Raw genomic sequence first — 21754 nt, forward strand, 5'->3', positions numbered from 1 at the left:
GAGGCGGAAGAGGAGAGAAGAAAAGAGTGAACATGGAGGAGAAAAATCGAGTTTGACCTGCAAGTCGGGGTGAGAGCAAACTCCCGAGCAGCCTTCTGGCCGGGTTCCCTGCGCCCCTCCGGCCGTCGGTCCCCATCCTTCGGAGCAAGCAGAGGTCCCCAGAGTTTGCCAGGCACCAAAGGCGAAAGGGACACGACGTTACCGAGAGCTAACGATGTCAGCCCCCGAGCCACCGTGGGATGGAGCGTTGCAAATGCAGTTTCACAGCTCCGTGCTCGCTGAAGTGACCTGAAGCGTTTCGCTTTAGAGCAGCCCCTTTAGGAACCTGAGAGCGGCAAGGCAGAAGTTTGGAAAACCTCGGGTTGCCTCTTTGGGTTCTGCACCGCCAGTCTGGGACAGCTTTTAGAAAGCGGAGAGGTGGCAGCTGCCACTCGCCGGAGTCCCCCCCCCGGTCTGTGCTCCCTCTTCCCTCGGGAAGCGGCTGGAAGCCGGGCTGCAGCTGCGCTGGCCCGGAGCTGTGCAGCCGGGATTCGCGGAGGGAGGGCGGGCCGGGGGCGGGGGGAGGCGGCAGCGGGCTCCCGGCGCACAGCGACGCCCGGTCCCTCCACTTCGCAGCCCCTCGTCGGTGCCGGGCAAACCTGCTCCTCCTCCGGCTGCGCTCCGCCCGCGCTCCATGGCTAAATCGCCTTTGCCCTGCGCTCGGGCTGCGCCTCCCTCCTCCCCCCCGCGCACAGGACATGTCTAGGAGCTCCGCGGCACTTTTACTTTGCTCCCCCCTGCGCTCGGTGGGATTAATCTCTCCTTTTGGAGGTTATTTTCGGCAACCAGCCTTGCGGGCGGGCAGAGTGGACGGAGGACGAGCCGGGCGCTCCCGGAGCGGCGCAGAAGGTTCGGCAGAGCGGGAGTGAGCCGGGGGGAGCGCAGCCCGGCGACCCCCGCCGAGGAGGCTCCCCGAGCCCCGTCCCTGCCTGCCCGCATGGCTCCCGGGCACCGGGGAGACTGGGGGGGCCGCTGCTGCTGAGCAACAAGACGTCGCTTTAAACTAAGCCTCAACTTGTCACAGCAAGAAAGGATGGCAACGCTACCGGAGCTTTGGAGCTGCCAAGAGAGCCAGGGAACCTGGGTTTTGTTTGCCACTAAATGGGTGTATTGCCAGTAAATGGGAGTAAAATGGAATTTCTTACCTGGGTTTTTCCTGCCTTGGTTCTACTGTGCACCCAACAGCACAGGTGTATCAGGTAAGAAAACACCTTATTGTTTTTTTTTAGACCGGCCTTAGCCATTCTTCCGATGTGGCTGGGGTGGGAAATGCCACGTCTGGCTGGAGCTGTTCCTCTGGCCCCTGCCCATAGCTCCCACTCCCACCTTCGCCCCAGGATGCTCCCCACGGAGGGGCTACAACCGCTCGAATGGGTGTGCAGTGGAAAAAGGGGTCTTGGCTGAAGAGTTTCCCCAGTGTGCCCCATCTTTTTTTCTTTCTTTCTTCTTTTTCTAGCAGAGGATGGACTTCTGCCAGTAGAGCAGCAGTTCCTTGGATTAATCAAGGGGTGTGTTTTTAACAGGATGCCTGTGGAAGCCTTTTCCCGAGGGCACCTACTCTAAATTGGGGGCAATCACTTCTTGTAATGGCACTGCACATCCCAGCGCAGCCTCATCCCCTTCAACAGCTCTGTAGGGGGCCTGCTTGAACATGAAACTCTTCCATAAAACCCAGCACAACCAGTGGGGTACTAACTGAGCATCTTTGCTTAGGGCCTCCATGGGCACAATTAAAAAACCCAAAATACAGACATTCCTTTCTAATGGGTTCATTAAGTCTCCTGAACTTGAGATAAGAAGAAGAGACTGCCAGAGATCTTAGAAAAAACGTCTGAAGAACGCCAACCATTTCTTAAAATAATAAATTGTAAAGATATATGTTTGCAATTCTCCGTCACATTTATTCTGAAGGTGTTAGCTAGGCAACCAGCTATGTTCTCTATATATTCTCTACAGATCTGGAGGCTGTGTGTGGAGAAAGCTTGCCATGATTATGCAATGAAAATATAAGGGGGAGTAAAATAGAACTTGCTGCATGTAAAAACATGCCTACATCATCCATAGAAGAGATGGCTGTGGTATTAGAGGGGTCTTCCTACTTCTACTTATAGACATTATTAATAGCTTCAGAGGAGTATAAGAAGCAAAGGGATAATTGTAGTAAGACATAACATTGCTGTTACAGTTTTTGGAATTAATTAGTGAGATCTGATTTTTTCACTGGGAAGGGAAAGGATGTTGCATTAGAGGAAGTGTCAAGTCAACTGCTCCTATTCAGGACTGACATAATCATTTCTCCTGTGACCTTGAATCTGTTACCCAGGGTCAGACCCTGACACCCTCACGCTCTGAAGCAATCCTGTATTACAGTGAAGGCAAAGAAAACACTGCTTATGACCTAAGGGCATCAAGATCTTGCCCATAATTTCAGTGATCCTGTTTCTCTATCTGCACTTGGGCCAGCGTTAAGTATTTTGGTTGAAAAGTGGTGTTTGAGTATAAAAGAATTTAAAAAAAGAATTTTAAGGAAGAGTCAGCCTTCTCAGCCTCTGTCTTCAAGGTCTGTTTTTGGCACAGCAACTGCTAGGGTATGTGCAACCTCTAATTTGTCAGATAAATTATTTTATATTTGGATTAATTGCCTAGTTACTTGACTTTCTTCCTCCAGTTACACAATAGTGATGAGTTGTTTGTTAGAAATATAAATACTTGTGGCAGAGAGTAAGGGAAGGCAAATTCTAGCTTGTGAAATTCCAACTGCTCAGTTTGTATTAGTTTTCCAAATATGCCAAAGTGCAAGATATTCAATGGCCAAAGAAAACTGCTCTGTTTAGTACAACAGTTTTCTGAAGAATTGGGATTTAGCATGGCTAATGCAGAACATTGTTTAATCTTGTAAAAAGTGAGTAACCTTGCTTATTGTGTACTTCTGATGAGTTAAAAAGAACTAAACTAAAATTTTATGCTTGCATCGGTAAAACTACTCACACATAGATGACCTATAAAAAAAATTCCCTTTTAAGGGCCAAAAAAGCACGTTAACTTCCTCATTCTTCTTCCTTGGAGTTCTGGAATATGATATTACACATATTTTTGGTAAGAGATGCTTTTATGAAGAGCAATATTTTGTTAATGCTGTGCTTTTATAATAATGGGCAAAACTGCCAATAGCTACATTTTATTGCTCAGATTTTGTTTTCTAAATGTAACGTCATTCACGGTTATGACGACAGAGGCCATCCAAACCCACGAAGTTCTCTGCTTGTGAGTTCTATGGACAGGTGTAAGCAAAAGCATATTCAAAAAAGGAAGAACATTTCAGCAAGTTCTGAACTCAGTGGTGTGACATAAGACTTCCCAAAGGCAAAATGCCTATTAAAATAATGTTAAGGCTTGGCAGAGGAGGGAAGTGGGGAATACACATAGCCTGCTTCCTCATAGCGTTTTTGAATATCCTTTCAGGCTGGTGTAGAGGGCTGTATTTGAAGCAGTTTCTCTGTCATGTGTGCTATTAACTGAAGGGAATGAGCCAAATTCAACCAAAGTCAGCACGTCCTACTAATGCCAGTGCTGTTTTCAGGTAAATATTTTTACAAAGCAGTGTTTTTTGGTCTGCTTGAGGCAGTGATTAGTGTCAAGAAATTTGGCATTTATATGATTGACAGCTCTTTGGGGCAAAGACTGTAGCTTCCATTATTTTATCACTTTCATATGCTGTGGATGCTGCAATAATAAATGTGTCACAGTGACTGAGCTTATCTGCTGAAATACACTAAGCGAAATATTTCTTCATTTGCACAGGAAAGAGTACTATAGATAGAAGTTTTGGGGTGTATGTCTGTACTTTGTAATTCTTTATTGACAGAGATTTTAATTCTCTATTTAAAAATAGGTGTATCTTTTATATTTAAGATTCTACTATGTTAAATGACTTTTATACATTTGCATAGAATTGTCCTTCTGTTGTGAGTCTCCCTCAGCCTTTTACTTCTATTTGTGGAAACACAGCAGCTTTAACACGTGAATATATGCGAAGAGAGGTCCATTTTCTGTAGCTTAAAACTCACAGAGTGGAAATAAGGGCTTTTGTGTTCAAAAGGTTGCCATGAATTAAGCCTAATGCTTTTTCAATTACATTTCAAAATACAAAACATATTTACAGCCAGCTTCACTTAGAGTCAGGAATGGCAGATGGGAAGGATACACATAACCGCTCTGGATAATCCTGGAGTTTGACAGAGGCCAGATTGTTCACTGACCTTGCAGGATATTCCTTGTCTTTTTCCCAAGAAAAAACTTTTCTTGAGTGGCAATGACATCTGGGACATTTGCCCCCAAAAGATTATCTCAAAGAAAATGAAATGTACTCCATTCCCAGTCCTCAGTACCAGTCAAACCGCTATTTCCATCTACCAGGTTAAAAGATTGATATAACAACTATGCCACAGTCCCCAAAAGAATCAGGTTAGCAGATTTAAAGAAGAAACAGGAGATGCAAGAAGAGATTTTCCACATCTTACTGCTATACGTGTTTGTCAAAAGGTTAGTGCACTCTCCCTACAAGTGTGACCTAAAATCAGTATCTCATTGGCCACTGACTTAAAGATGCTGCTGAGCTTTTGGCACCACTGCTAGAGCTTTTGGCACTGCTCTGCAAAAATAATATTATGTTATCTCTTCTTCATCTGCTGTACTGCACTCATTCACACACAACATATAGATTGCCTCTTTCCTTGCGGTAATTTAAATATTTACCAGATTTTTTCTAGTAATAGTGATAAATTTCTAGCAACCGTTTCCAAGCAGTGTTCTGGAAGATAGTGAAGACAGGCTAATACCTCACTTGCCCAACAAGCCCTTTAAAGGTGAGCTGTCCAAGTTGATTGATGCTTCCCCTCCAGATTACCCCACATTAGCAGAATGCGATGGTCCTGCAGCAGCTGGGAGAGAGATGTCAGCTCGCATAGAAAAGATTTAGGGATATATGTACTTTCAATTCCAGAACCGATAGTATTTAGCTCTGAAAGAGATGCATTTCTTTGTCATTTGAGATTCATTGCTTTGAGTTGCTTTCCCTAATCTATCTCAAGGACAGTTTTGTTAGGCAAAGAAGAACTTCATAGTTTTGCCAAGTTTATCAATGGCAATTTCCTCTCCCCTGTATCTAGTGTGCAAGAGAACTAACTATTATTTTCATAGTTGAACCATCAGTAATCTGTTTTCTACTGCTAAACGAGCTCTGTTGAAGTTCTCACAATGCTTAAACTCCAGATATGTACAGATGCAAATATATTCTCCAGAATTTCTGCTTGAAATGAGATGTGTACAGAGGCAGAGTGTGGATGAAAAACCATCTTCTTCAGCTTTAGATTTGGGAATGACTTTCCAGAGTGGTATTAGTACACATGACTACGTTGCCGTTCAGTCAGCTACTCACCCCACTCTGGACTGGTGCAAAGTAAAGATAAGCTTTTTGGTGAGCTGTTATGCCTCTTGAATTTTACAAACCAATAGCTTAATTTTACAAAGTCCTTTTCTTACTAAAACAAGCTTTAGAGCAGCTTATGTCAGGAAATGAAGTTGCTGAATCAACTAATAGTAGTTTCCTTTCTTTTAATCTGTACTGCTTACACTGTGAAAAGTTAATCCCTTCCAATGTGTCTTTTCTATGCTGGTCTTCCTTTTTCAGGTAGAATAAATGCATAATATTTTAGGCCATATATAATCCCAACTGCTTATCAAGGATGAATGCAATTCTCCCACCATCCTTCATGTAACTTTAAAGAACTCGATCTGATGTGCAGAAGTCTAGAGGAATGGCTCAAAGGAGTGATCACAAACTGCCATGAAAATAAAGGTCTGCTTTCCAAAGTCATCCTTTTTGACCAAGGACTGCTATACTATCCGCTAATATTTACACTTTTGTCTTCACCAGATAAAAAAGAAATGAAAGTATTACAGGTAGAATAATATTCTTGAGTTTGTCTTGAGGGACAAAAAAGAGGAGAATGGGAGATTTCTACTATGCTGGAGCACCTGGGATGACTTTAGACCTAAAGAGCGCATATTAGACTGACACAAGCAGAACTTGGAGACTCATTTACACCAGGCCAAATCAGACACCCAAGCATGCAGCCCCTGCTACATTGCATCTGTACTATTTCCCTTGCTCCATCAGCCTCCGTGTCAGTCTGACAAAGTGTAATTTGAAGAATATGTCTGCTTAAATTTATCACTGGGTAGTTTAAAGGTACAATAGAGGTTCACAGAATCACAGAATGGCTGAGGTTGGAAGGGACCTCAGGAGGTCGCCTGGTCCCCCCCTGCTCGAGCAGGGCCACCCAGAGCCAGTTGCCCAGGACCATGTTCAGGCGGCATTTAGATGTCGCCAAGGAAGGAGACCACAACCTCTCCCAGCAACCTGCCCCAGCGCTCAGTCACCCTCCCAGTGAAAAAGCGTTTCCTGATGTTCAAGCAGAACCTCCCGTGTTTCAGTGTGTGCCATTGCCTCTGGGCCTGTCACCGGGCACCGCTGCAAAGAACCTGGCTCTGCTTTCTTCACACCCTCCCTTCATGTATTTACGTGCATTGATAACAACCCCCTGAGCCTTCTCTGCTCCAGGCTAAATAGTCCCAGCTCTCTCAGATTTTCCTCTAGCCCCTTCATCATCTGCATGAAAGAAAGCCAAATATTAGCAAAAGCTTTTGCTAAAAGAATGGTAACTGTTTGTAAATGAAACTGTAGGTTATTCTGATTCACGTATTCTATTCAAGTATCTAGGAGCCATTCTGTGAGCCCTATGCTAGTGTGTGAGGATGGCAGGAACTGAGTAATTTTGTTGCCCATTTCAAAGAAATTAAAAATGAACCAGGAGTATAAACATCAACAAAGTAAATCTAGCCATAAAATTATTTCAGCTGTAATACTTTAATAACCCCCACTGGTATTAAGTGTATATAGCTCCACTAACTTCAACACATTTGTTACACTGATGATCTGACCCTAAGGCTTTATTAATAATAGAAACAAGATTCTTTTTAATTGTGTCATGGATATTTAAGTAAAACTCCCTCTAGATTGTAATCGGCTTAAGACACATGGCAAGCTACAGCCCACAGTTTTTAACCCAGCTCTCATCATTTTAACTTCCTTTTAGCTCTATGGCTCTCCTTAATGCCATTAAATTAGAATACTGACACAGGATAACTGCTGCATGCTGTAAATGCGTTTTCAAAAAAGATGAGGCTCCTGGCTGTTCTTATAGTGACATCACTTCTTTACAGCAAGTGACTGACTGTAAGACAGTTATCTGGGGATGAGTTCTTGATGCACACATACCTATTGTGAAGGGGAGCAGCAGAATTTGGTTTTGTTGTTTTTCTCAGGTCGAGTACTCATAAATATGCATGGTATTCTAATTTTATAACGACTTGTACTTAGCACTTCTGTACGATTGCATTTGTAGGAAGCAAAAGCCAGATCCTCCCACCCTCACAGACCAGGCATGCAAGATAGGTCTCTTCAGCGTAGTCACCTTTGGACTTGAGTATTGTTTTCAAACCACTTTACAGAACTCGGCTGCAGTTTTAGCAACAGGAGTTGCAAAGCACCATCTTCTACTGAAAAGGCGAAGAGATTTTGGGCAGATACATTCAATCAAGCATATTCTAGTTATTTAATTATGAAAAGATGTAAAGTATCATTCTTTATCTATAAAAGGAGCTCAGATATTTTACTGATTAGGAATACCATTACGCGTCTATGGACGAGACTTACAAGTTACAAATAAGTACATTTTTGAAGAAAATACTTTCAACATAGTCTCATATTCTCTAATCTGCCAAGGCCTTAATTTAAAAAAATTATTTGTTTTCTGTATCAACTGATAGCCTTAGTATTTCCAGAAATAGTCATCAGTGTAAAATAAAATAAATGAAAGAATTTCTGAACGGCAATGTTTGATGGTATTGCAGGAGAAAGCAAGCCCTTAGCATTTGGATCTTGCCAAGTATTATGAAACTATAATTTCATTTAAGTAAAAACTGACAGTTGGATGATTGAAAGAGCAGCACATAGGAAACAGCAGTCTGATAGGAAGAAGTGTTTATATAGTTGATGAGACCCAATAAAGAAGGTTCTGTCAACATCTGTTATAAATCTTCAAAGCCCTTGTCTAAATTAATTATGTTATTCCAATTTATGTAGCTGAAAATATGGCTCTGAGTCTTCCAAGATCCTTAGTCAGAGGCGATATCGGAACCTGAGAAATATCTGAGATAGTCAGTTGAGATGAACATATAGCAGTGCGCTCATGGCAAAGAAACATTATAAATGCAATTTAATATATATCGCCAATTTTAACATTTTGCCGTGAAATAATGAAGTTTCACTTTGGACAGCGTCCCTAAGCTATAAGGTCACTTAAGCTTTAACAATTCTGTTAATGTAAGTTTTCGGTGTCCGTGCTGCTCAGAACTTAGATTTATACATTGTAATCCCAGAACTCCTTCCTTATATAATTAACTCCATACGTGTGGGGCAAGAATTTTGTCACCAGGGCAATCAAAGATTTTTCTTTCAGTCCCCTGTGAGAAGAAGAGTTGGTTATTGTCGGATACTCTGCTACTGTGCTAGCGGTATACTGCATGTGCTGAGCTGAATGCCCAGACTGGCATATTCTGGAGAGAAAAAGCATGTGCTTTATGTGGGTCAATGTCGCATGAACACTCTAAGAAAGTTACGTAAGTACCAAGGCAGAGTATGTTTATGGTATATTATTCTGCAGCCTTTCACCAATGTTTAACGAGTTTCTCTCCTGTCACTAGTGACATATATCTCTCAAATGTCATATTTATTGATGGACTCAGTGGAAGTGGAAGGTGCTAAACAGTGCTCAGTTTTGATATGGTCTTTGCATTCAGATACTGGCCCTCTCAAACCACTGGCAAATTTTCTCTTTGCAAATAGTTGTGGTAGATGTTGTCACAGTCCTTCATTTATCCATTCCTGTCATGTCAATCACAGCGCTGGCAAGAGAAATTGTGTGAGCAGGCACAGATCTGCTTCAAATGAAGTCTGCCAGCTCAGTTTAAACAGTTAAGGAAGACAATATAAGCTTGCTTTGTTTATAAGAGATTATGGAATATCAACATAACTGCTTGTACCAGGAGGGTTGAGAGGCTGGCATCTGCCAGATGCTGGAAAATGGCAACAAGAAGCTGTGAGAAAGTCTTCAAGGAGCATCACTGGATCGGAAGGAAGCATATGCCTAGGACCTGAGAGATGGAGGCTTATTTCTGGGAGGGGGACTGTGGCATGCTGCACAAATCTGACAGCAACATATTGCCTCCCAAACAAAGCCTGCTGCCTGTTGGGTGGCTCGCTCAGGCCCCAGGAGTGACTACAAAAGGCTGCGTGCATTATGGCATCCCACGCTCCTGACCTGAGGACAGATAGCCAAACACCCATACTGCTTGGTGCTGGCAAGTGCAAACCAGCACAAGCATGTGACCTGGGGCCCTCCCGGCATGATGGAACCATCCCTGTATGCCCAAAACTCTGGGGCGCCTTTGGGAAGGTGCGGCGGGACAGAGACATTGCAGTGCTATGGATACCTTGCTCACTGCTCAAGACCATGGACAGGAATGGCCCCAAATCCAGGGCCATAGTCAGGGCTCTTGTCCCTGCGTTTCTAGGATCATGGAGAACACCTCAGGTCCTGGGACAACAGTTCAATCCTTCAGACTCACCACTAAGGGCAGCTCCTCGCACTGCAGAACCATGGGTCCCTCTTGAGGTTTCTGGAGGCTCCTGAGTTGCTTGGACCGTAGACAGATACCTCTTTGGCTCAGAACCAGGGAGAACTAACAGGGCTTTTGGGTGCCATGGTCAGCACCTCCCGAGTTCCAGTGCCACAGCCCGCTCCTGCCGAGGTTTGAGTCTGGCTCACGGGCAGCTCCGTGCAGGGTCAGGGCCATGGGGATGCCTCCTTCGGTGCTTCCATGCTTTCAGCTGTTCACTTTTTAAGTGAGATCTCCTTTTTGACCATATCTTTGCAGTTTTCAGGTGTTTGTACACCACCTATTAGGATTGTTTTTCATATTTCTGAGGCCCAACGGTACTTTTCACAGTATCGAAGATGTTAAATCCAAATTCCAGCTGTGTAATTTTTACTGTTTTCCCATCACATTTGGCAATATACCAGCTTTCTTGATCTCAGCTGTTCCACAGTGGCACTAGGAGCTGTCACAGCTGCTGTGTCCTGCTACCCAGATAGCTGCATTTCAGCATCTACAGATGCATTTTATGCAGTATGCAAAGTATCTTGGTTTTCCTCATGCTTTCTTTGCATTTCTAAATCTGTTTTTTCCTGTTTTGTTTTTTAAAAGAAAAAACCTTTAAAAAGTATGTGCTTGTATTTCAGAAAGAGGCCATAGTCTTGCCTGAAATGTTTTGATTTAAACAGAAATATCTGAAATGGTTTTCCTATCTATATGCAGTATTTTTTCACTAAATTACCAGTATAACTGATTATACTGCATGGTCTCTGGGTAAAAGAAGTCAATGTCTTCCATTTTCTGTTATTTTTCTGCTTGTAAACATGGCCAAGTTCTAAAAGATATTTATTTTCTTTACCTAGAGCTATGAATGACATCGGAGATTACATAGGTTCCAACATCGAAATATCCTGGTTACCCAACCTGGATGATTTAATGAAAGGGTATGCACGTAATTTCAGGCCTGGGATTGGAGGTGAGACTTTGAGAGTAATGTCTCTTTTGTTTCTTACAATCCTTCTACCCTCTAATGTTTATGAACATGATTAAAGGTTGTGGTTGTCTGTTACTTGGATACTGGAAATAATAACAATCAACAATTTGTTTGATCTTGAAAAAAGACAGACTGCACAACATAATTAGCAACACAGTCTTCTTGCTGATACAGTTCTTAAATCACTGATTTCTAAGTTGAAGGAATTTTGGATTACATTAAGTGACAATAATTTCTGCACTTGCTTGAAGCCATGCTGTCTGAAACTAGATGAGGTGGTTTCCAGAAGGGATTCCATAATTTCCAGTAGTTGTGATTGAATTTCATGCCCTTTGTCACTGAATTGAGATGTTCTGTTGGAAATTGAGGACGCAACCTGTAAAAGACTTAAATCTCTTCCGCTAAGGTAGATTTTCCTTGGAAAGTGTACTTCATCATGGAAAACACTTTTATGAATTCACTCTGTATGAAAGAATTAACAGTCTTGGGTCATCTATATTTTTATAGGTACTATGATGATGTAAATCACCCCATTCAAACATTTTTTCTCAGGTCCTCCTGTTAATGTTGCTCTCGCAATTGAAGTAGCCAGCATTGATCACATCTCGGAAGTGAACATGGTACGTTATCAGCTACACGCACCAAGTTGTGAACTTATGTACTGCAATGACAGAAAGTGTAGAAAACTAACTAAATAGACACAGTTGATCCCCAACATGTTTGGAGTGGAGAAATTACCACAAGAAGGTAGCGCAAAGAACAAACATTGTATTTTAAGACACAGACAGAGTCTCTTCTGGCAGCCATTGGCAATTACAAGAATCTAGCCATGTATAAGTCACTGAGATTTCTTACTACAGTTAGCAAGGTTGGATCTGTGCAGCACTTACTAACAGAAAGCCTAATTTTAAGCATTAACTCCAACTTCTGTTCAAAATCCTTTTCACCACAGATACTTCCCAAAAGAAGCTAAAGGAACAATTGTGAGATGCTCCTCCTTTTTGTGTGCATACCTTTCAGTAAAGCAGTGGAGTATAGCAACTTACAAGTCACATGAACAAGCATAGGCATGAATTAACTCTGTTTCTGAAACACAATAGATTTAATTTTAAAACCAAAACTTTGACTTTCCCTACATTCTTTCCCTTCATTACAGTTGCACAACACCTGATTTTTTAGTTTTGCTTTAAAAACCTTCAAAAACAAAAGTTGTACTTGTGTAGATTTCTGATTTTCTTACTGATTTTCTTCATTAAGACATATGAAACTCTTGTAACTTGTTATATATCACACTGACATCAAATCACTTTTTTATAAGCCCAAGCTTATCCATGGTAGAAGCGTATGACAGAAATTAAAATGCTGGGGCAGCTCTATGGTTGACTGAGTATAAAAATACTTATTTGCACAGGAAACAATACATTTCTAGGCTAATACAATGATTTTTGACCATGTGTTAGTTTAGCATCACTTTTTAATTGGGATTTCTCTTGTCATAGGAATATACCATGACGGTATTTTTGCACCAGAGCTGGCGAGATGACCGTCTGTCTTACAACCACACCAACGAAACTTTGGGCTTAGACAGCCGGTTTGTGGACAAGCTCTGGTTGCCAGATACTTTCATAGTAAATGCCAAGTCTGCCTGGTTCCATGACGTGACTGTGGAAAACAAACTTATCAGGCTCCAGCCAGATGGAGTCATTTTGTACAGCATCAGGTGAGTGAAAAAGAGTGCAAGTGTACTCTATCATGTATTAACTTTTTGAAGAGACTATAAAGTAATCACTCAGCTTTCCTAGGAGGATTTCCTACAATAATTATTAATTTAAAATGGAAGAAAGTACTGGTGACTACTATCAGAGATCCCTTTGCTTTACAAGGATTACACTGCCAGGAAGGTATCTTTGGCAAAACTAACACATTTTCTACTGAGTAATCACTGATCATTTTCAGAATGTCCTTAATGGGAGATAAGTATCTCATAACTATTTGGTCATCGGGCAAGGAGATGCTGATTACAGAGCAAAGATTCTGTTCTCCACCCTCTCGCTGTTTTCCAAGAGAACTATGAGCCTGATTTAGGCTCAGCTTCCCTATCTTTCAAACAGAAAAAGTACTATTTCCTCACTTGGAAGAGCGTTCTTGCTAGAACTCAGTAACTATTTCTAAAGTTAATTGTGTAATGTTCTAAAAATGAATGAGTGTTCACCTTTGAAATTTTGAGTCTGAAGTCACCCTTAAGGTATAGATAGTGATCTTGGGGACAGCAGAAGGGAGCAGATTTGACTCAGAAAAGTACTTTTTATCATCAGAAATAGCTGAATCATCCTCTGACATTAGACTTGACTTTTCTTCAGTTTCCCCCCACCTTTGGGTTTCCCACAGACGTAGTAAAGACAATATCCATAAGGACTTTGAAAATAGTTTCCTGTATTAGTATTAAGGTTTCAAAGTTTTCCATTTAGTCTTTGAGTTCTGAGGAAAAGGCTCTATCTGAATGCAGCTAACTGGTGTTCACGTTGCTTGGAACAGGATTACCTCAACAGTGGCCTGTGACATGGACCTTTCCAAGTATCCAATGGATGAGCAAGAATGCATGTTGGATTTGGAGAGCTGTAAGGGCTGAGTACAGCATTTTGTATAATCTGTATTGTTTTTAAAGCCTGCACATATGATACTTTGCTTGGTGGAGTTTGCTGGAATGATTCTGCTTCAGTCAATGATGTAAAGGGTGCCTTAGCATGTAGAAATAAAGGGTACAAACATGAATCCCTTCATTCTCTGTGTTGGTCGTTAGACTATGGACTGTTCAATACCAGTTCAGCTCTGATCCAGTTAAAAACTACAGATTTAATTTAGTGAAGATGAACAACCTACAGTTCTACTGACAAATGTCTGTAACTTTGTGCTTCATGTAAAACCTAATGCAGTTGTGACAGTCACTAGCATTACTGAGGTTTGCATCAAATCCAGTGAGAATAAGTAGAGAAGCCCACAGGCAAAATTTGATGTGCTATTTTTTCTTTATGAGAAAACGGGAAAAAGAAAGAATTCCCTGCTTTTAATGAATGCCATTGTGACTAAGCCATACATAGCCGTTTAGCTTGCCTAGGCATCCCTGTATCTGTTACACAGAAAACAGTCACAATGCGGCATGGATTGGCTTAAATTCATTTGTACTCACAAAGGAGGGTGAAGAATGAATTTCTATCTTGTCCAATCTGTATTTTATCAGCATGTAATTCCCATGAGCATTAATACTTTTGAATTAAATGCACCATTGAAACAAACAGGGGCCACCCAATCAATGGCAATGGATTTGGCTTTTTGTGAGTTTTATATCAAGGACTCTACAAGTCCTGAGGGTTCCAGAGATTTGTGAATAGCAGTTTCTGAGCAGATTCAGTGGCCTATTGATGCAAGTTTCTCTTTTTCTTTTTTACCCCGACTTTGTTTTCTAGGCAATTAACCATGATAACATTTTATCCTGTCAAAAACAGCAATCTACAGTTTTACTTATGTAATCACCAAATGCAGAGGCAGCAGCCAGCGAACCAGCAAACAGTTCTCTCTCCCAGCAAGTTCTGCAGGGGGTTTTGGGGGTGGGTGAATTTTTTTCATTGAATTGGAGGGTTTTGATTTCAGTGAAAAAAACGTGTAGAAATAAAGCCTCTTTAAACAAATTAATGGTTGACAGCAAGTTGTCCATCACTGGCAAAACTAGCAAAGATCCATTTCCCATGGATTTGAGGGCACTGGGGGAATCCCTGACCAAGGAAATCTGTTTCCCTGACACTGCCTGACTGATACAGAGTACCTATCTCATAAAATCATTGTGTGAACTTGAGATAGGCTTTCAGTACACTATGATCTGTCTTCAGTAGGACAAGCATAAATAGATTAGATTTAGTAGTTATTTTCTTTTACAAACAGAAATTTCTGTGACTGAGATCCAAGCACAGTGCAGGAGCAGCAGGCTAGTTTGAGTGCTACAATAACAGTTACTCTACTTTAAATGAGTATGCAAATGAGCTTTTTGGGAGATAATCTGAATATTTCTCATGAACCTGAAGCGCATTGTGCCATACCACATATTGCTAGTCAGTGTGAATCAACTTGGATTATTCCCCCTGTAGGAAAGCTAGCCCAATGTGACAGTGGCAACATAGATGTTGCCAGGACAGTGAATTATCCAGACAGAATCACAGCATGTTTGCAATGGGACCAATGAAAATCCACATAGCAGAGGAATTAGAGTACTTCCACTACGAGTCGTCTAAGTGCTTAATTTCTTCCTCAAACTTTGTATTTATTCAGCTTTCTTTTGGCAGATGGCTACTCTTCAGAGGACATCGTCTACCACTGGTCAGAAAATCAGGAGGAGATCCATGGGCTGGATAAGCTGCAACTTGCTCAATTCACAATTACCAATTACCAGTTCACAACAGAAATGATGAACTTCAAATCTGGTAACAGGATCTGTCTTCAATTCAGGGACAGTATCTGACTGTTCCCTGCACAGGGAAACCTCCTATATCTATAACAGAAAATCCCTCTTCTTAAGTAACTAATTTAAGAACCTGTCAGGTTTCTGATAAGAGTTTTCTTTAGCGTAGACTTGGAAAAAAATGCCAACTTTTGCTGAGCCTTGAGGTAGCCAGTGTAGCATATTATGTCCTCTAGTTCTGTATGTTTGACAAAATACTCCACGGACACAAGCCAGACAGCACTTGATAAAAAACACCTGAGGTATAGCTCACATTTTCTTGACCTAATTTGCAACTTCAGATAAAGAAAAATTTCCATTAGCCCTGATGTTATAAGGCTTATGACGTACAGTCAGAATATTCTAATTCTATCCAGTAGAAGTCAGTGGTGTGTATGCGTATCACTGGGTTTACTGCAATGTTTGTAGAAGATTGGAGTCATTTCTTTCCTGCTGATTTTTCATCCTCTTTCATGTATTCAGATTCTCATTTATGCTGCACATCTCCTCTAAGCTCTTTTTTTGAGTTTGAAATTAACTTGGCCTTTTAAAAAATCTAAATTTAGTATCTGGAGGACTTTCTACAGCAGATGATAAGACAGTACACATTTTGAAGCAATACTGTTATTCGAGAAGACTCATGATTTTATTTTCAGATCTGGCATTGATATGACCTGAGACAAATCATTTGACCTATTCTTAGCTAACTGCTGATGAGAACTGCAGTGCCTTGTGCAGGGTTTATGAAGACTAATTGAAAAACATTCAAAAAAGCTTTTTGTGATCCTTGTCCTAAAGATGTTTAAGAATGTAGATCTGTATCATTATAGGAAATGCTATTTTGAATATCAGTTTAACTGTAATTCACACAGTCAGAATCTTTCTTTGTCTGCTCTTTTTTCCAGCAGGTCAGTTTCCCAGGCTCAGTCTCCACTTCCACCTTCGGCGAAATCGAGGAGTTTACATCATTCAGTCTTATGTTCCTTCCATCTTATTAGTGGCCATGTCATGGGTATCCTTCTGGATCAGTCAGTCAGCTGTGCCTGCCAGAGTGTCGTTAGGTAAAACAGATAGTTTGGGGAACTAAAAGGGAAGGATATGCTAAGTTGTAATTATGCTCCCTAATAATCCTCATTTTCTATAAAGGTGCATTTATGAATGCTATGGTTACATTTGCAGAAGAGAGGGCCCTTTAAAAGATTTCCCTCATGTTTTAATTTGCCGTGCTATCAGAGCAGCTACCTCAGTAAAGAACAGAAAATAACAATCTAAAGATGGTTAAAAGCAACAGTGAATGTGAGGCAGATACATGAAAAAATTGATTTGAAGGTACTGGGACAGTGACAAAAAAATATTCCTAGATCTGGTGGATCTGTTTTCCTTAGTAAGGGTTGCAAGTCCAGATGCAAAACTTTTTGAGGGTTAAGTCTTCCGGTTTTGTTTGTCCTGATCTAGAACGAACCCAAAGACAACATGTTCAAAGCTTCCTTAGTCAAACATTACAAGCTCCCCTGTTTTGAAAATCAGAAACCACGCTATCAAGGGGCTTCTACTATGACAGTATTCCTCAGCTTCAGATTAGTAAATACACTTACTATAGCGTATACTATGATATTTAAGTAAATTTTCTCACACTACTCTGCAGGTATAACTACTGTTCTTACTATGACTACACTGATGGTCAGTGCCCGGTCTTCGCTACCACGAGCATCTGCCATCAAAGCGCTTGATGTTTACTTCTGGATTTGCTATGTGTTTGTCTTCGCTGCACTGGTAGAATATGCATTTGCACATTTCAATGCTGACTACATGAAAAAGCAAAAGAACAAGATAAAGGCGAGAAGGCAGAGTGCAGAGGTCAGTAAGCGTAATGCTGTGAATAACTTTGCAAAAGCAATCACCATGCATTACGACCTTCTTCTACCCCTTTTGAAAAACATAATAAAAATGTCCTGGTTAATTCTTTTCTCAGGTTAATAGGACAAGCAACCAAATGAAACTGCTAATATGCCCTTGCAGCATGGTTAGCACTAAAGACAACATATTCTTACGTGGTTTGTTGCTGTATTTAAGATAGGAAATGGAGAATAAGAGATAATGAGTAAGAAGAGGGGCAAAGTGTGTCCTGAGCCAGATTTGTACGTCTTACATGTTGAGAATATATCTAGACCCTTTGATATTTGTAGCGGATACAACTTATCCATAATAATTTTCTGTCCCACCTTCTCATTGTCTCAGCTTTGATAAGAGTCTGAGAACTGCCTATTGGCTTTGCCCACAGAATGGGATAACTGTCTCTTTTAAATCAGTCAATTTTTTTCAGTCAGGAGGACCTAAGCATGCTGCCTCAATGGTGCCTTTTTAATTCAAAGCGTGTAAAATTATAACCAGAATTCAGACGTGGTAGCACAGTCTTTCAGCAGTCCTCTACCAAAGCAAGTGATAAATGCCATTCAGCGCTTATGACTCCCATAGGAATGTCACCATGTCAGTATCATGGCTAGCTTGGATGAAGTACACTACTTTTGCCCTATAAACTGCTATTATAGGTTCTCCTCTTTCCTTTGCAGGTAAACGTGAAGAATGCCATTGTTCTGTTTTCCCTTTCCATAGCTGGTGTGAACCAGGAACTGGCCATTTCCAATAGGCAGCACCGAATTCCCAGAAGCCTGCCTGGATCATATGGCACAATAGAAATAGAAACTGGAGAGACAAAACGGCAGCAAATAATGAAACTGGACAAAAAGAGCGGTCTGAAGTCCCTCTTTAAGCCCATTGACGCTGATACCATTGATATATATGCCAGAGCTGTGTTCCCAGCAGCCTTTGCAGCAGTCAATGTTATATACTGGGTTGCATACACAATGTAAAAAAAAAAAAAAAAAAGAAAGAAAATTCATGTGAAGAGCTACAAATTGACCAATACCTACAAACTAAAAAGCCCTTGCTGAAACTGTATTGAACCATCTCTTCTGAAAGCATTTTCCAATGAGCTTGAGACATTTCTAAAGTCAAGAAAGTCCTGCGATCCCTACTAAAAGCAGCAATTTATTACCAGTCTGATTTGGTGCAGTAATAATTGTACTCTGCCAAACAATCCCAGCACCTTATTTCCTGTATTACCATGAGACAATTTTTCATATGTACATATTTGCTGCAAAAGTTTAAATCTTAAATTACCATGGTTTTCCTCCACTTTAAGGGTTGATCAGTAATGAAGATTTGGCTTTTCACACTCAGACAATTTCCTTTTTTGTAACGGAAGAGCTAATTCCTCACTTGCACACAAGTGATTTTCTGCATCTGGCCTTCTGTGGGATGGTCTAAGTTTAACAGTAGTGGTAAAGTTGGAGTTTTTAATCACAAAAATCTCATGAACAAAGTAAAAGGGAAGAGAGGGGAGTGGGGGCTTTTTCTTAAATTATTATTTGTCTTGGATAAAGTATTGAAAACATTTCAATGCTCTTAGTCACAGCATGAAATAAAATATACTACATAAAATTCTACTGAATTGTTAATAATGACTGTATTACATTTCAGATCTAAGCTAATGAAAGGTTAAACACTTGAACACAGAAAACATTCATTAGTTTAATAGGCCCAAAAATAAACAAAAGTGATTTAGAAACACAGGGAAAGCTCAGGCTTTCTATGTTGGATTGGGAAAAATTTTAAAGGTGCTTGATAATGAAAGAACTCAGGCTCCATTTTCAGGAAGCACTTTAGAATTTGTTCTGTTAATTTTCAGTGAGAGTCTACCATGTGCGCGTCTGAAAATATCCCATTTGCATCTGTCCCTAAATAGCTGAGTGAAGTAAAAAAATGTCATAAATGGCTTTAAGTTACTCAGTTGCTTTGGATATTTTTGCCATCTTTTATTCAGAGGCTAACCTAATATGTTAGGCGTCTTTAATAACTTCAAATAACTTCCATTATTTGACAATGAAATTTGTGGGTACTTATACACACTCTTTAATTCAGGACTAGATCCTCGCACCCGACTCATGCAAAATAACACTTTGTTCTGTAAATAATTCTGGTGAACTCATCAAATGAACACTGTAATCACAACAAACACAAGTTTCATAATTAATCTCTAAAAAACTCCACAGCAAATACATTGGGATATGAATTAAAACAAGAGAAATATTGTTAGCATAAGACACTTCAAAATGGAAATTTTTTTGGAGGATTTTGTTGCCTTGAAAGTGAGAGGTTATTTCAAATATAGAGACTGACACAAAAGAAAATATGAAATGAGAGGGGGGGGGAAAGAAGGAAGCAAAGCAAGTGGCTGAAAACTATGATGGAAGGGAACATGGGGAGGTGTGAGATTAAATCAGCCAGAAGATGTAGATAAGACAAGAGTTGCGCTGGGCTTTGAAGATGGGGATCTTGAACGTAGTGGCCAAAGATTAATAGTTGCAATTGCAATAAGGATGAAACAAGCTTTTGATCACAGTGGAGTGCATGCACATTCCTCCTGCCTTACTTATCTGTGACATATGGTTTGATTTCATATGAGAAGCACTGAAAGAGCCTTTTAACACAGATTTATAACTTAAAATAATATTTGTTCAGTATCACTGAAGTAAGAGAATGATCTTGAACTGAACTATAATAGAAAACACACCCCAAAGCCATGCTTAGGTTCACCTCAATCTTTAGTTTCTGTTTAATGGAAAAACTATCTACCAACAGCGTGCTGGAAAGCATAAACTGGCATCAAGCTATAATTGTTCCACAAAGTTCTTACCAGTCTAGCCCTGGACTGAGAAACCTGGATTCTGCTCCAAGATCTTGCCGCTGACTTGTTTGGATATCTTAATTAAGTCATTTCACTGCATCATCTGCAAAATTGATATAATGATACTGATTTCTTTCCTATATCTTTGAGTTTTACAGAAGAAAAACCCTTCAGGAGAGGCAGAAACTCTTATTCTCCAACTAGGTAAGTCTGTCCAATTAGTACTTATGTGGTGCTATTTACCAGAGTTTCTGAGAATTTCACATACTGAATTAAAGCAAAGTATCACTCAACTTTCACCTTATCCAGGAAGCTAATTAAATTCTGCATCTCCTTCAATACACGCAGGTAATCAGGCTTTTCTTTTTAATTCTGCTTCTCCTGTTTCTTTTTTATTTTTCTTGGTGCTTGTTCCTGATGCTGATGAAATGCAGAAATATACGTTCCTTTTTTTTTCTAAGCATGTTTTTGGTCATAATCACTTTCTCACAAAGGATGTTCAACCCCTCCTGCTCTCTTCTGAATCATTCTTACTGTTTTATATAATGATTAAGTGCAGAGTGGAATAAAACCGTCAGAAGCGTGACTTTACAATGCGTTTTCCTTACCAAGTTGTTGCTTTTTCCATGATCCTGGCTCAGGTCCTTGACATATCTTAACTCCCTTTTCTACCTCTCCTTTCAGCTAAAAACTGAGCCTTTTCAATGTACATCTTATCTAATTCTTGTCTGGCCTCAGAATCAAGGAAGTTTAAATGTAACTCTTGGATGATGCACATTCATTGGCAATGCAAGATGGTAGGCAGGTCTGAAACATTCTGTGCAGCACTTTGTATCACCGCAAGAGTACTACACTATTTAGAAAGGCCATAGTGCCTTACTCTTCTCGTTATACTTGCATAAATCAGAAATAATCTTTGTTGTAAAATCAGTAGATTAATTACTGCTGTGAAAGCAGAGTCTAACCTTTTTGTATCCTGCTGGTTTCTCTAGCTATTAGTTTATTTCATTGCCTGTCAGGGTTAGTATCTAATGCTAAGAGTGAAATTATTGACTAAATCCGGCTGAAGAAATACTCATAGCAAGTTCCTGTGGAGTGTAACTCATAAGAAAATAATCCATGATTTTGGAATTAAAGTTATTAAAGAGCAGAGAACAAAGCATTGACCTAGTCCCTCTAGTGTGCAGCGGCTGATTATTTAGAGTAATTAGCAGGAAGGCAGCTGCAGATATTATAAAGGCAGTGTCTAATCTAATTACTTCAACAGTAATAGTTTGTAATTGTGCACCTGACATAACTCCTTACACTGAAGCCAACTGAGTAATCGCATGGGGTTATTGGACAAAATTAGTTGCTTCTCCATCTGGGAGACAGTCATAGGCTTCATGCTCTGATGGCTTCTTCAAAAGGTTTATTGAATGAATTTTTCTGTAGTTTGACTGCAGATCTTCAAGGTGCATAGCTCAGTTGTGACCGATCAAAGTAAAAGGTGGCAGCAATCTTTTCCTCAAAAAATCCGAAGCCAGAATGCTAGACTATCACAATGTTGTAGACAGAAGCATAAATAAAGGGCGGGGGGGAAATCTCAAGACATTACAGGCAGTCAGAAACGTGCACTGTGAGCATGCATATGGCAATTGTGTCCATTCCAGGAAGGAGGTGACTCAGAGGAGAACAGGTGTTTCAGCTGCTGTCACTGCATTTGCAT

General features: G+C 40.5%; 1 protein-coding gene across 2 annotated transcripts; it reads left to right on the forward strand.

Moving 5' to 3' along the window:
• On the forward strand, positions 1-18805 carry GABRD (gamma-aminobutyric acid type A receptor subunit delta). Of its 2 annotated transcripts, none has more exons than XM_074609650.1 (9): positions 1-1238; positions 10680-10792; positions 11363-11430; positions 12310-12530; positions 13346-13428; positions 15145-15282; positions 16208-16360; positions 16945-17156; positions 17870-18805. In XM_074609650.1, the coding sequence occupies exons 1-9, from the start codon at positions 1141-1143 to the stop codon at positions 18167-18169; spliced, it is 1386 nt and encodes a 461-aa protein (XP_074465751.1). In that variant the 5' UTR covers positions 1-1140; the 3' UTR covers positions 18170-18805. The 2 variants fall into 2 exon arrangements, with proteins under 2 accessions (XP_074465751.1, XP_074465750.1); XM_074609649.1 differs by having other exon boundaries at positions 291-1238; positions 16205-16360.
• Positions 18806-21754: the final 2949 nt, after the last annotated feature.

This window comes from Larus michahellis, chromosome 16 (assembly GCF_964199755.1).
Source record: "Larus michahellis chromosome 16, bLarMic1.1, whole genome shotgun sequence".
NCBI lineage: Eukaryota > Metazoa > Chordata > Aves > Charadriiformes > Laridae > Larus > Larus michahellis.

Coding starts and splice junctions, on each gene's coding strand:
- GABRD (XM_074609649.1), top strand. CDS start 1,141: ATGGGTGTATTGCCAGTAAATGGGAGTAAAATGGAATTTCTTACCTGG. Junction 1,239..10,679: donor CAACAGCACAGGTGTATCAG/GTAAGAAAACAC, acceptor TTCTTTACCTAG/AGCTATGAATGACATCGGAG. Junction 17,157..17,869: donor CGAGAAGGCAGAGTGCAGAG/GTCAGTAAGCGT, acceptor TTTCCTTTGCAG/GTAAACGTGAAGAATGCCAT.